Here is a 16,769-nt window from a genome sequence, read left to right on the forward strand (position 1 = left end):
GGATTTATGTAGGATGGCAATCCCACCCCCTTTCCGCCTTTCTCTGTCCAGTCTCACGAGGGCATAGCCCTCTGGGATGGCATTTGCTAGTTCAGGCCCAGAGGAATCAGTGGCCCAAGTCTCAGTAATAAAAACCCATGAGGGCATCATTTCCGAGATAAAGTCACTGAAAGTAATGTTGTTCTTAACCAGCGATCGGGTGTTAATAAGAAAGCCAGATTCCTTGTGAAGGGGTGGGGAGGTTCTTAGGGAATTTTTAGCATGGGGAGCGGGCAGAAGGCGATTACTCGGCCCCTCAGTGGAGCAACAGTTAAAAGCGTTGCGCAATCTTTGGGGGGTATACCTGTAATGACAGGGTTTCAAAGGGGGTCTTAGGGCTAGGAGGGTGTCCTTGGCGTAGGTGTAGGTACCTAAATCAGGGATAGTGTTTCCAGTATCCTCACCGGCCCTCGGTGCCTCCTTGGCGCTGACGGGCGCAGACGGGCTGGACTCTGGCGTGACTCCGGCGCTGATACGGCGCTTCCGCTTATCGCGTCCGCTGCGCGGAGACATGACCGTCTCCTTAAGTAAGGAGGACTAGAGCGCTCAGGATCCTGGTGCCTCCCACCCAAGATGTCAGCTGTGGGAGCACTCCGCCCAAGGTATCGGTAATCAGCCCGAAAATCGGCTGGAACCGTCCAGGGTGCGGGGAAGGGGAACGAAAACGGCTGAGGGGAGCACAAGGAGAATAGTAAGTGAAGGGAAATGAAAAATAAAAATATTTTGGTAATTTGGAAAGGGTGAGATTCATATTCGCATTCAGTACTAAAATGCCAATATGGTTGCCATGCTCAGTGGCGTAGCTGGGGGGCGGCGGTGATGGCAAGGTAAGTTTTCTTTTTTCTTTATTTTATTCTACCCCCTCTTTCACCAACCCCCCTCCCCCCGCGCACTGTCGTCTGTCACCTCCACACCCCCACTCTTACCAGCAGTCAGTGGGTGACAAAATCAGGGATCGCCCCAGGTGGCAAAAGCTCTAGCTACATCACTGCCCATGCTGCTTGAAGATCCAGGACGGCAACACTCATGGAGGTGCAGTGTCGGGATATATTCTGTCCAGTGAAGGATTCACCCGAAAGATTGAAAGCATTTCTAGTCAACTAGATCATAAAGGCAGTTAAACAGTAATCTCTTTCCTCCTTACTTAAGGGTATTCTATCATCCAAAATGTGAAGTTCCGAACATCAATGGGTACCCTTGGTCTTTCATTAATCTATTGTGCATGCACCTCTACTGTGCATGAACTTAAAAGCAGTACTTAATTTGTAATAGATTAAGTACTGCTTTTACCAAATGTTACGCTCAGAAGCTGTGGAGGGTGCTATAATAGATCGGGGTGCCGAACACCAAAGCTGTGTAGTCTTGATTTCACCTCATGCCTCTTTCATCCACCGCCAAACACTCTCTGTCCCTTTATCTCACTCTTTCAGGTTCTTTTTTTCCCCCTACTCTCTTTGATTATTTTTTTGTTTCCTTCTTTCTCTTCCTCATTCTTTCCCCATTTTATGTTTCTCTATTTCTTGATCTGGGTAAAAGCCTGACGAGGAAAAATAAGTGGCGGGTCTAAAAAATGAGTGCCAGTGGGTCCCTGCCACCAAGAACACAGGCTCAAATTAAGTACTGGTCAGAAGTGGTCTGAGATGTCTTCAGCAGGTAGACCAGGTTGTCGCTTATACAGGCATGCACAACAGGAACATGCGTTGTGTGAAGTGCCTATAAATTGGCAGCATTTGTTTACATGACGGACTGAGAAGAAGGTATTGCCACACAGAAGGTTTGAAATAGGTCTATTTATAGTGGTATCAAAAATGAGGAATATAATTACATGCAGTGAAACAGTCCTAGCTAGCAGAAGATCATCCACAAAGCCTTTAACACAGTCAGCTGGCTGGGCATTGGCCTGGTTTAGTTAATGGCAGTTCGCCACAAGAGGGACCCGAAAATGATAAGCATCAAAGCTGTTTCTTCTTTCATATGTACCAGCATTCATTCACACAGGGTCAACAGGCATTTCCCACCTACACTACTCTTTCTGATGAATATCAGAATTAATAAACAAGAGATCAGCTTTACCGTACCCATAAACACAGGATTTAGGAAACATACAAAGCAGAATTGCTCCATTAAAAAAGATATTCAAGAAAATACTAAATATGCACAGCCCTAGAATCCATATGACTTTTCGCTTACTTTTAGAGCCATACAGTATATTATAGGTAAGAGGCTTGTAAATACATACAGTAAAATTGTTATAATATTGTGTAGTACACCCATGCACTTCAATTAATGTCTAGTAGAAAGTAAATATTGAAGAAATTTAACTGACACTTGCTTTGGTTTCGATAACGGGTCTGATACATTTGGATAATCTCAAACATGTGTGTATTGTACCCATGTTTCACCAATATAGTGTGAGTATAAATACATGTATTCTGTCTGGAAGTGTTGCTTGATTTCTAATGATATATATTCACTTATGTATCTGTTTCTTTATTTAGGTGAATCTTAATAAGGGATTGGCGAAATGTAATTTTACCTGCAAAGCTTCTTGAAGCTTGTGAATTACTTTAACTTTTACCTATGAATGAAATTTCAATCACATGTTTCTTGTGGAAGGATGTTCATGCAAAATATTTCTACAAGATATTTATTCTGCTTCTACAATTTTGTAGCAAACAATTGTTGCAGGATTGTCCTCCACGCATATTGTAAAGTTCACAGTCTTCCCAATGTTTGAGAAGGTTGCCAAGCTTTGAAAAAAATGACACAAAGTTTATCGAGTAAAAACTTTGCAACTTCTGGCTCAACACACTATGAACAAATTGTCAATAGGTACAGGTTTCCTCTGGAAAAAAAAACAGAAGTCAAGGAATGGATAGCATACTCTTAGGAAAGATGGGCAACTTAGATCTTTTTTATGATATATCTCAACCTGTATCGATTTTTAATTCAAGCAATTTTCATAAGCTCCCTTCTCTAGACAGACATTGGAGGATTTTCAGTACCATAATCCTATGTAAACATGTTTAGGAACATGTGTTTCGTTTGTAAAGGAAAACAATTTGCAGTATGGAAGATACCATTTCAAAAGTTCATGAATTGCATTCATTTGGCATTAAAAGATTGGACATAGAGAGCTGAGAAATTTACATAGGTCTACCACATTTCTTTAAATGTTGACTGTGATCAAACTTTGAATGATCATAACAAGTGTGGTCTTTAACAATAGTTTGTTGGAAAAGGCGCAGGAAAGAGCAGTGGAGCAAATGCAAGACTGAAGCTCATGTGGTTCTTCAAATCCATGGCTGACCTATTTAACGAAAAAAACATGTTATGAGTAATTTAAAGAATGTATACATTGTTAACAGGCCGTTTGGCATTTCTTGCAGCATATTACAGAGTAAGATAGTGTTAAACCAAGTGAAAAGGCTACCTAGATATAATTACTTAAATAAATCAAGCAATTCTAACATTTAGTTCTTGTATGCACAAGAAGAAGGCCAAGTGTTAGATATCCTGTCTGATTTACAGAATGGGCTATCAAAGGAGGCACTGAAGCTTAAATCCACTAGATCTTCTCTGAGGAAGGAGGTGGGATACCTACCATATGGGTATAGTACCGGCAGCCCAATGCCACCTAGCTCACTAAGGTCGGGAATCGCTGTCACTTTCAAATATGCATTGAGAACGTGAATTCACCCAGATCTGTGCCGTAATACATATATGTTTACTATAAAAATGATGATGCTCATGTGTGCTTTCACATATGCCCTTGTGCTTTATTAATCATTTGCTATGACATTTATATATAAGCTTCAACACTATCAAAATCTTAGCATTTCTGCTCACCTACAAGCATTTTAAAGGTACTGCAGTCCTGTAATTCTATGTTAAACAATTGCACATTTGCTGTACTGTGTTAGTAAAGCTTAGCCTCGGGATGAAGTTGGCACAACAAAGCCAGGATTTTAGAAAGTTGTTGTGTGAGCTCCTTTCAGTACTCCTTGTATCAGTGTGTCAAGTCCTTCTGACATTCCTTCCCACAAAAAGGTATTGGCATCATCTCATTAGTTGTTGTCTTTGAGCTTCTATTTTATCATGTGTTCTTGCCCCTATTCACTTGCATTGACAGAAAAATTATAAAACTGTGTAGAAAGTGTAGAGATTTTAGTATTACATGCTCCGACTGATCAAGGGTGAAGCTCTTGTCTGTTGAAACAGCAATTAATTTATGTACTTTTTGATTGCTTTCTGGCATTTTTCATTAAATACATTACATTTTATAGGCTATCCCGAGTATTGTGTTTTTTATTACAACTTATTGCGCATATATGACTGGGGAGAGAAAGTAGTGAGAGTCCTAGACCTAATGGGGGACCGCAGATATTTTACCATCAGCTTTATGGCAAGAGGACCAACAGATTCACTACCACATCCCGCGTCAACCCAACTTTAAATTGTTGCATCCTGTAATCTTGCAGAGGAGGTACTAGTTGGAAACAACCCTAGGGGGAAATAGGAATGTTCCTCCTCCCTCTACATTTCAAAGAAGACACCCACTATGGATGGCTGATTGGGGGGTATTTTCTACCAGCAACTTTAAAGTTAGGGACAAATATGTGGGGTCTGGCTCAAATGGAAAGCCACCTACCATGCCTCAACAGAGATTTATGGTGTGGATGGGCACATAAGAGAGTTGGTCCTTTTTTTTAATTTCAGACAATTTTATTGAATATTTCAGTACAGCAGCTTGAATACATTGCATGTGCGGATGAGAGTATATCTGAACAGGGGTAGGGTCAGAAGGACAATTATGGCAGACACATCTTAGAAGGATTGACCATGGTTGTTATTGTTACATTCAGATGTGACCATGGATCTTGCAGATAACATATTATATTCAAGAAGCTTTATTGAGTCGGAGATCAAAGAGGAAGAGAGGAGAGAAAGAATAGAGTTGTAGAAGATGATGAGAAGGAAGGAACAAGAGAAAGAGAAGAAGAAGATTTATGGTGTGGATGGGCACATAAGAGAGTTGGTCCTTTTTATTCAAACTTTAGTTTGCTTATTAGTGTTTTGGCATAATGGATAATTACCCTGCACCTATCTTCTGTGGTCCCTCTACATGTGTAATCAAATAATGCATCTATAGTCAGTCCAAGCGTCATATTTATATAGTGCCAGAGATTTTTAATTGTTACGCATTATGTTATACATTTCTAAGTCAAAGAGGATGAAGTGCAGGTAAAAAGTTTACCATAATTATGCCTTTGTTTCAAGGAGCTTGTCCTCGGCACTCCATGACTCAGGTCTCAGGGAGATATCAGAGAAGGAGCTCAGCTTGGCAATATCTGCTTGAGGGGCATCCGCTGACCACTTTCCTTTATTCTCTTCCCTATCAGCTGAAATAAGAAAAACAGACACGTTTATATAGATGCAACTGAAATAGGTGAAAGCAACAGAAAATGTTATACAGCAATGCCTAGTTGAAGAATATATCCAAAGCATCATAGAACGCAACACCGTGTATTTTGGTGGGGAAATGAACTTTGAAGACACAGTTATGGCACATGTTCCAACAGTTTAGTCATATGAACAAAGAAAGATTTTTTAAAACTTTTGTTCCATTAATAATGTTGAAGAAGTAAAAGAGGATGTGACATTATGGCCAAAGCTGGAAACTTTGGAGCAGGAGAACCAAATTCAAGTCTTGCGTTGACTCAAAATCCTGTGATTCTGGGCAAATAACTTAACATCCCCATGCCTAAAACTAAAACGACTGCAACCTGTGTAATTAGTGCTCATGTAAAGTGCTCCAATGCCTTCGGGTCAAGTTCACACTACATACAAATGAAAAAATGAACCTGCAATATGGAAAGCGCTTCCCTATCTAAAATCGGTGTTTGCTCCATAATGGCAATAACCATCTGTAGTGAAATGGGTTCTGCCCATTTAAATCAGCAGGATTTTTGCTTTTTGGAATACCCAGTTTGGAATGTTTACTATCAGTGAGCCTCACAAATGGTGTCTCACCCACAGTATTCACATGGTAAACAGACTGTGCACGTTTACCGCCAAGATAAGGCTGCTGCGAGGCAGCAAGTGGCACTTCGCGGATTACATTTGGGCATGTGTGCATATTTGTGAGGGCTGCGTGTATGAGACTACCGTTGTGCACAGCCCAGTAACTGTGCACAGGTAGCCTGGAGCAGAGGGGCCTCTGCAGGGTTAGATATTGGTGGAAAAGACAGTGGAAGTGATGCCAGCTAGGAACAGAGCTGAGGCTCCCACTGGAAATGTGAACAGTGGCTTCTTGATTGCACCATTTTGTATTGTTCCAGTATGCTTTGCAGGATCGTTGGACTAGGGGTGGAGAGGTGATATGGCACCCCAGGATTGTCTAGGGGTGCCTGGTTTCTATAACTTTCCACCCCAATTTCAAACCTCATGCACAAGGGAGAGAGGTTGTTGGAGTTGGACACTGTGACTGGATGACGGCAACACCATGGAAGGACAAACCTCCTGATACTCTGATACAGTTGGAGGAGGAACTGCACTTCTTGACCCAAACTAGGGGAGCACCAGAGGACAAAAAAAGAAGAAAGGCTGGGCAAGGGAGCCGGTGGAACCAGCTCCCTGCACAGTGTGCTATCAAAGAGGCTAGGAAGCCTGTGGAATGGGCTCCAAGTGTCTATGGCTCACCACCCGGAGTAAAATGAGACCGACATTGCTAAATCAGCCAAACAGGGCCCGACATATTGTGTGGCCATGCTACCTTGAGGCAGTGGTGTCACTAGGGTTGGTGTCACCCAGTGCGGGTACCTCATGGTGTCACCCCCTCACGACACGACTTACTCCATGAATACATCCTCCTCGAGGAGATGTATTCATCTGTGCAGTACCCACGGAGGGGGTCCTCCTTCTGCCATCATTTTGAGTTACAACACAGGCCTTGTGCATATCTCCTGGCTACCCCCCCTACCTCCCACTTCCACCCATCCGCAGCCTTAAAATGTGCTAATCACTGTAGCTTTCATGGCTTGTTCAGCTCTCCACGTCCTCGTCTTTCCTTCACAGTTACAAAATGACATCTCCTGAATCCTACTCCAGCATTTTACAGGTCCGGCCAGGGTAAGCATTGTGAAAATACTGCCCTCACATCAAGGCTTCTGAGTCCGTATATATGGGTGCAGTCTGACTTTTCAATACTGTACTTATGTAACTCTGGATATACAGGGAATTATTATTATTTTTTTCAAGAGTTTTATATAGGGCGAACTAGACCCGAACTGAACCGGGTATCAGAGCGCTTTACATAGCACCAGTTACGTTACACAAGCACATACATTCATTTTGTTAGGCACACTTGCAGCAAATTAAGTAATCGAAAAAGGTCACTGGCAAATAAGACTTGAGCTTGATTGCTTATTCAGTATAAAATGCTATGTCTCTACCAACATGTTCACAACTGCAAGCTCACTCCTGGAAGGCACATACACTTGTGTGCGAAAACCATGCGGCATTATCGGACTTCACCAAACAGCAGGCAAACTCCCAATGTACCTGTGCTGATTGTGTAGAAAGGAAAACTCTGGTTTTCGTTACCACTGCACAAGAGCAGAGAACAAAAGGAAGTGCTGACAGGTGATGTCACCAAAGGGAACGAATTCCACAAAGAGGTTCTATGGGACTTCTTAAACAATTACCGCAAAATGTGAGCTTTCTATGATGTCACAAAGACCCGCCCTGTGGAAAACATCTTCTTTTTTTACAGATACCCACGGAGAATTTTGTTATGATATGGTTCCCATATATGGTAATTATTAACACACCGTTCTTTGTTGTAGTTATAGGTAAAAACGATGTTAAAATGATTATCAATGGAGAATGGTATTTTAACTGATAAGAACACGTCTCCATTTATATTTAGCTTACTTGTGTTTATGCACACCACAAAATCGCTTTTTTCATTTGAAATATCTTAGCGTGTGTTTATTCCGGTGTATTTCTCTTTATTTCATTTTTGTGTGGAAGTCATATGTTTTCCACGTAGGACTGTTCCCTTTATGTGCGTTGAGGTCTTCTTGTATTTTAGGAAGTAGAGGGTGATCAGGGAAAACCTGGTCTTAAACAGGCGAAAGGAAGAGAAATGCTTTATTTCATCTCGTTCTTGCTGTTTCCATGTGTGCTGCCTTGTGCAGCACACATGGAAACAGCACATTGCCTATGATTGTTTATGTGCAGGAAGGTCCCACTTCCTACACGTAGACAATCATTAAAAAAAAAAATTCCTTTGCAACTTCTAAATGTGCTACATTAAGCAGCACACATAAAAGGCATTTCAAGATTGTTTATGTGAAGGAATGAGGACCTTCCTGCACATAAACAATCTTGCCCTCAACACAGGCACCCTTGCACTATGGTGCAAGGGTGCCGGCGTTGGCAGCTAAAGTGAGCATCAGCACAGGGAGAAATGCAGGGCTGCACAATATTCTAGTAAATATGGTGCAACCCTGCGTTTCTAAAATGACGAAGTGTGTCCTTCTTGGCTTAATGGCACGCTTCGCTACTTTATTGTAAATATGCCCCTTAGAGTGGTAACATTGATAAAGCAAGGAGGCCTGCTTGATTTAACGTGACACCCCGTTCATGGTTATGTGCTGTATTGTATCGGAGGGGATGCTGTGATTAATAGGATCATGACCCTTTAAGGGTCAAATGCAATGTCCGCCAAGGCATTTCCACCAGCTTTACGCATATTTGTAAATAACTACATAGAATTAGGTAGTGAGTGTATAATACATGTTCTTTTCATTCTCTAAAGGAAAAGCACAGACTGGACAAACATTTTTTGAGTGTTATTATTACACATCAGTGCATGGTGATTACTGGTCCACACCACCTCCCCTAAGTAGGCATTGGACTTCTCTGCTTCGCTGCCCTAAGGTAGTCAAGTTCTATAATGGGTTGCTTGGTTCCCAGTGAGGGGGCTATTGTGGACCGATTACTTGTGCAGGCCTCACATCCTGCACAACTAATAGCCTGGTTTCCTTATATCATCAGTCGAACATTCGTTGAAATTAATCGACTTTCACAGGTATTTTCCACTCCGGTATGCTCTGAGAGTTACTCCCATTAAGAGCTATAGTAAATGCCTACTCTTAGGAAGATGTGGGATGGAATCTCCTACACAAGCGTGTGGATGTAGGGAACGGGATTCTGCATAGAAAAAAATCTTTCCCTGTGGAGAAACAAAAAAGGTTTTAACGTGCATGCACTTCAGAGTATCAACTCCGCATGCACATGCAGACGTGCACAATCAATGAATAAGCATGTGGATACTACTGGGAGGGTCTGCAACTGTCACAGATTCTTGGTAGTGTGCCTGGAACTCTTTCTGTGTTCCAAAAAACATCGGAACGACACTCTGAATATTAGTATAAACACACAGAAGAAAGGGACGGAAGTCCTAAGGGCAGCTCACAACCTAGCATATACAAGTTGCAGACTGGTTTGAGAGCTAGCCTTCATTTTGCGGTGCAACTGATATGCTGATCAGTCAAATTAAACAAGCATTTACAATGCAATGGTCTCGGCATCATTAAAGGTAGAGCTATTGGCATTGCTCATGAATTTTTTTTTTCTTTAAATCATAAATAAATGGCATTGTCATTTACATTGTCAATACACACCACTCTGCACTCAACTGCACTCACCTGCACTGCACTCAACTGCACTCACCAGCACTGCACTGCACTCACCTGCACTGCACTCAACTGCACTCACCTGCACTGCACTGCACTCAACTGCACTCACCTGCACTGCACTCACCTGCACTGCACTGCACTCACCTGCACTACACTCACCTGCACTGCACTGCACTCACCTGCACTGCACTCACCTGCACTGCACTCACCTGCACTGCACTCACCTGCACTGCACTGCACTCACCTGCACTCACCTGCACTGCACTCACCTGCACTGCACTGCACTGCACTCACCTGCACTGCACTCACCTGCACTGCACTCACCTGCACTGCACTCACCTGCACTGCACTCACCTGCACTCACCTGCACTGCACTCACCTGCACTCACCTGCACTGCACTCACCTGCACTGCACTGCACTCACCTGCACTGCACTGCACTCACCTGCACTGCACTCACCTGCACTGCACTGCACTCACCTGCACTCACCTGCACTGCACTCACCTGCACTGCACTCACCTGCACTGCACTGCACTCACCTGCACTGCACTGCACTCACCTGCACTGCACTCACCTGCACTGCACTGCACTCACCTGCACTGCACTCACATGCACTGCACTGCACTCACCTGCACTGCACTCACCTGCACTGCACTGCACTCACCTGCACTGCACTCACCTGCACTGCACTCACCTGCACTGCACTCACCTGCACTGCACTCACCTGCACTCACCTGCACTGCACTCGCCTGCACTGCACTGCACTCACCTGCACTGCACTGCACTCACCTGCACTGCACTGCACTCACCTGCACTGCACTGCACTCACCTGCGCTGCACTCGCCTGCACTGCACGCACTGCACTCGCCTGCACTGCACTCGCCTGCACTGCACTCACCTGCACTGCACTCACCTGCACTGCACTCGCCTGCACTGCACTCGCCTGCACTGCACTCACCTGCACTGCATTGCACTCACCTGCACTGCACTCACCTGCACTGCACTCACCTGCACTGCACTCACCTGCACTGCACTCACCTGCACTGCACTCACCTGCACTGCACTGCACTCACCTGCACTGACATGCACTGCACTGCACTGCACTCACCTGCACTGCACTCACCTGCACTGCACTCACCTGCACTACACTCACCTGCACTGCACTACACTCACCTGCACTGCACTGCACTGCACTCACCTGCACTGCACTGCACACACCTGCACTGCACACACTTGCACTGCACTCACCTGCACTGCACACACTTGCACTGCACTGCACTCACCTGCACTGCACTCGCCTGCACTGCACTCGCCTGCACTGCACTCACCTGCACTGCACTGCACTCACCTGCACTGCACTCACCTGCACTGCACTCACCTGCACTGCACTCACCTGCACTGCGCTCTCCTGCACTGCACTCACCTGCACTCCACTGCACTCCACTGCACTCACCTGCACTGCACTCGCCTGCACTGCACTCACCTGCACTGCACTCACCTGCACTGCACTCACCTGCACTGCACTGCACTCACCTGCACTGCACTCACCTGCACTGCACTCACCTGCACTGCACTGCACTCACCTGCACTGCACTCACCTGCACTGCACTCACCTGCACTGCACTCACCTGCACTGCACTCACCTGCACTGCACTCACCTGCACTCCAATGCACTCGCATGCACTCCACTGCACTGCACTCCACTGCACTCACCTGCACTGCACTCACCTGCACTGCACTCGCCTGCACTGCACTCACCTGCACTGCACTCACCTGCACTGCACTCACCTGCACTGCACTCACCTGCACTGCACTGCACTCACCTGCACTGCACTCACCTGCACTGCACTCACCTGCACTGCACTCACCTGCACTGCACTCACCTGCACTGCACTGCACTCACCTGCACTGCACTGCACTCACCTGCACTGCACTGCACTCACCTGCACTCCACTGCACTCCACTGCACTCCACTGCACTCCACTGCACTCACCTGCACTCACCTGCACTCACCTGCACTCACCTGCACTCACCTGCACTCCACTGCACTCACCTGCACTCCACTGCACTGCACTCACCTGCACTGCACTCACCTGCACTGCACTGCACTCGCCTGCACTGCACGCACTGCACTCGCCTGCACTGCACTCGCCTGCATTGCACTGCAGTCACCTGCACTGCACTGCACGCACTGCACTCACCTGCACTGCACTCACCTGCACTGCACTCACCTGCACTGCACTCACCTGCACTGCACTGCACTCACCTGCACTGCACTCACCTGCACTCACCTGCACTGCACTCACCTGCACTGCACGCACTGCACTCACCTGCACTGCACGCACTGCACTGCACTGCACTCACCTGCACTGCACTGCACTCACCTGCACTGCACTCACCTGCACTGCACTGCACTCACCTGCACTGCACTCACCTGCACTGCACTCGCCTGCACTCCACTGCACTGCACTCACCTGCACTGCACTCACCTGCACTGCACTGCACTCACCTGCACTGCACTCACCTGCACTGCACTGCACTCACCTGCACTGCACTCACCTGCACTGCACTCACCTGCACTCACCTGCACTGCACTGCACATACCTGCACTGCACTGCACATGCCTGCACTGCACTGCACATACCTGCACTGCACTGCACATACCTGCACTGCACTGCACTGCGCACTCACTACTCTGCACTCACTACTCTGCAGTCACTACTCTGCACTCACTACTCTGCACTCACTACTCTGCACTCTGCACTCACTACTCTGCACTCTGCACTCACTACTCTGCACTCACTACTCTGCACTCTGCACTCACTACTCTGCACTCTGCACTCTGCACTCACTACTCTGCACTCTGCACTCACTACTCTGCACTCTGCACTCACTACTCTGCACTCTGCACTCACTACTCTGCACTCACTACTCTGCACTCACTACTCTGCACTCACTTCTCTGCACTCACTACTCTGCACTCACTACTCTGCACTCACTACTCTGCACTCACTACTCACTACTCTGCACTCACTACTCTGCACTCTGCACTCACTACTATGCACTCACTACTCACTACTCTGCACTCACTACTCTGCACTCACTACTCACTACTCTGCACTCACTACTCACTACTCTGCACTCACTACTCACTACTCACTACTCTGCACTCACTACTCTGCGCACTCACTACTCTGCACTCACTACTCTGCACTCACTACTCACTACTCTGCACTCACTACTCACTACTCTGCACTCACTACTCTGCACTCTGCACTCACTACTCTGCACTCTGCACTCACTGCTCACTACTCTGCACTCACTACTCACTACTCTGCACTCACTACTCTGCACTCACTACTCTGCACTCACTACTCACTACTCTGCACTCACTACTCACTACTCAGTACTCTGCACTCACTACTCTGCACTCACTACTCTGCACTCACTACTCTGCGCACTCACTACTCTGCACTCACTACTCTGCACTCACTACTCTGCACTCACTACTCTGCACTCACTACTCTGCACTCACTACTCTGCACTCACTACTCTGCACTCACTACTCTGCACTCACTACTCTGCACTCACTACTCTGCGCACTCACTACTCTGCACTCACTACTCTGCACTCACTACTCTGCACTCTGCACTCACTACTCTGCACTCTGCACTCACTACTCTGCACTCTGCACTCACTACTCTGCACTCTGCACTCACTACTCACTACTCTGCACTCACTACTCACTACTCTGCACTCACTACTCACTACTCTGCACTCACTACTCTGCACTCACTACTCACTACTCTGCACTCACTACTCTGCACTCTGCACTCACTACTCTGCACTCACTACTCTGCACACTCACTACTCTGCACGCACTACTCTGCACTCTGCACTCACTACTCTGCACTCTGCACTCACTACTCTGCACTCTGCACTCACTACTCTGCACTCTGCACTCACTACTCTGCACTCTGCACTCACTACTCTGCACTCTACACTCACTACTCTGCACTCTGCACTCACTACTCTGCACTCACTACTCACTACTCTGCACTCACTACTCTGCACTCACTACTCTGCACTCTGCACTCACTACTCTGCACTCTGCACTCACTACTCACTACTCTGCACTCACTACTCACTACTCTGCACTCACTACTCACTACTCTGCACTCACTACTCTGCACTCACTACTCACTACTCTGCACTCACTACTCACTACTCTGCACTCACTACTCACTACTCTGCGCACTCACTACTCTGCACTCACTACTCTGCACTCACTACTCTGCACTCACTACTCTGCACTCACTACTCTGCACTCACTACTCACTACTCTGCACTCACTACTCACTACTCTGCACTCACTACTCACTACTCTGCACTCACTACTCTGCGCACTCACTACTCTGCACTCACTACTCTGCACTCACTACTCTGCACTCACTACTCACTACTCTGCACTCACTACTCTGCACTCACTACTCTGCACTCACTACTCTGCACTCACTACTCTGCACTCACTACTCTGCACTCTGCACTCACTACTCTGCACTCACTACTCTGCACTCACTACTCTGCACTCACTACTCTGCACTCACTACTCTGCACTCACTACTCACTACTCTGCATTCACTACTCTGCACTCACTACTCACTAATCTGGACTCACTACTCACTACTCTGCACTCACTACTCACTACTCTGCACTCACTACTCACTACTCTGCACTCACTACTCTGCGGTCACTACTCACTACTCTGCACTCACTACTCACTACTCTGCACTCACTACTCTGCACTCACTACTCACTACTCTGCACTCACTACTCTGCACTCACTACTCTGCACTCACTACTCTGCACTCACTACTCTGCACTCACTACTCTGCACTCACTACTCACTACTCTGCACTCACTACTCTGCACTCACTACTCACTACTCTGCACTCACTACTCACTACTCTGCACTCACTACTCACTACTCTGCACTCACTACTCTGCACTCACTACTCTGCACTCCCTACTCTGCACTCTGCACTCACTACTCTGCACTCACTACTCTGCACTCACTACTCTGCACTCACTACTCTGCACTCACTACTCACTACTCTGCACTCTGCACTCACTACTCTGCACTCACTACTCTGCACTCACTACTCTGCACTCACTACTCTGCACTCACTACTCTGCACTCACTACTCACTACTCTGCACTCACTACTCTGCACTCACTACTCACTACTCTGCACTCACTACTCACTACTCTGCACTCACTACTCTGCACTCACTACTCTGCACTCCCTACTCTGCACTCTGCACTCACTACTCTGCACTCACTACTCTGCACTCACTACTCTGCACTCACTACTCTGCACTCACTACTCACTACTCTGCACTCTGCACTCACTACTCTGCACTCACTACTCACTACTCTGCACTCACTACTCTGCACTCACTACTCACTACTCTGCACTCACTACTCACTACTCACTACTCTGCACTCACTACTCTGCGCACTCACTACTCTGCGCACTCACTACTCTGCGCACTCACTACTCTGCGCACTCACTACTCTGCGCACTCACTCCTCTGCACTCACTCCTCTGCACTCACTCCTCTGCACTCACTCCTCTGCACTCACTCCTCTGCACTCACTACTCTGCACACACTACTCTGCACTCACTACTCTGCACTCACTACTCTGCACTCACTACTCTGCACTCACTACTCAGCACTCACTACTCAGCACTCACTACTCAGCACTCACTACTCTGCACTCACTACTCTGCACTCACTACTCTGCACTCACTACTCTGCACTCTGCACACTCACTCTGCACTGTGCACACCACTGATATCATGGAATCTCCCACCACACTTTCTAAAACTCTATAGTCCGAAGCATAATAGGCACAGAACCAAAAGAAGGGTAGACATTGCTTAAAATAATCTTATTGTATTTATGAGAAGCAAAAGCGAGACTGTGAAATGTGCTGAATATCAGTTTGTTACGAATCGACAGAGTGGAGTTAGAGAACCAATAAATAGTAATTTAGAATCCGGGTTAGAAGGAGTAGTAATCACAAGCTGAGGATCAACGGGCGCGAAACAGCGTGGTGGGCGCGCAGGAGACGCAGCGTGAGCGTGCACATCAGCTGAAGATCGCCGGAGAAGACACCGAGTCTGCCTGCTGCCGTGACTGACCCGCTGCAGAGGGAAAGAGCCCGGTGAGTGGGGGTAGAGGGGGGGGGGCGGCAGAGAGGGAGTGGGCAGAGAGGGAGGGTGTGTGTGTGTGTGTGTGTGCGTGCGTGCGTGTGTCTGTCTGTGTGTGTCTGGTGTGTGCCTGCCTGCCTGCCTTTGTGTGTGCGCGTCCACAGACCCTGGTCGGCTCGTGCACCGCTCTGTACTCCCTTGCGCGCTTACTAGGTGACAATAGTTCTCGTTGCCGAGACCTAAAAATGAACAGCAGCAAGAGTTGGCAAAATTTCCTGTATAAAGAATATTAATGAAGCACATGGAATTTTGCAACCCCTGTGAATGACTATGAAAACAAGGAGACAGGCTTTCAAGGGAAAGCAGACAGCACTCCATCCCTGTGTTCATATTCTCTGTCCCTAATTTCTGTTTTTTAACAGCTAGTGTCCCTTAAAGAGGCATGTTGTTCCAGGCAGGAAAGATTTTAGGTGCAGAGGTGCTGGAGCAATTTTCAGAGTGGAGGTGCTGCTGTCAATGGTATCTCAGTGAAGCCATAGGGTTGTGAAAAGTCAAAGGGTTACATGAAGTGAAGCAAATGACTTGAATCCATTTGGCCGAATAATGGTGGGTGAACCGTGTGCGTGTCCAGTGGTACATTTTGAGCACTTTGCACTAAATAAATTAATAATGCATAGCGTACTAGGGTACTGCTTAATATATAGAACACGTTTTCCATTGAAATTACCATTAAATGTGCATTCGCGATGCAGGTTTACTGCTAAACCCAAGTATTGCGCAAACAGAAACATGCAGAAACAGTGTCG

The 16,769-nt window shown here is 46.7% G+C and overlaps 1 protein-coding gene across 1 annotated transcript in view; it reads right to left on the minus strand.

Moving 5' to 3' along the window:
• Window positions 1-2,154: 2,154 nt before the first annotated feature.
• The window catches only part of LOC144818959 (uncharacterized), a 552,374-nt gene continuing 537,759 nt past the window's right edge, over window positions 2,155-16,769 (minus strand). The window contains exons 8-9 of the mRNA XM_078676876.1: window positions 5,297-5,441; window positions 2,155-3,349 (exon numbers count right to left, since the gene is read on the minus strand). Of these exons, the coding sequence (XP_078533002.1) occupies window positions 5,302-5,441 (140 nt within the window). The 3' untranslated portion in view covers window positions 2,155-3,349; window positions 5,297-5,301. The remainder of the gene's footprint in view (window positions 3,350-5,296; window positions 5,442-16,769) is intronic.

Source organism: Lissotriton helveticus, chromosome 2_1 (genome assembly GCF_964261635.1).
Source record: "Lissotriton helveticus chromosome 2_1, aLisHel1.1, whole genome shotgun sequence".
Lineage (NCBI taxonomy): Eukaryota > Metazoa > Chordata > Amphibia > Caudata > Salamandridae > Lissotriton > Lissotriton helveticus.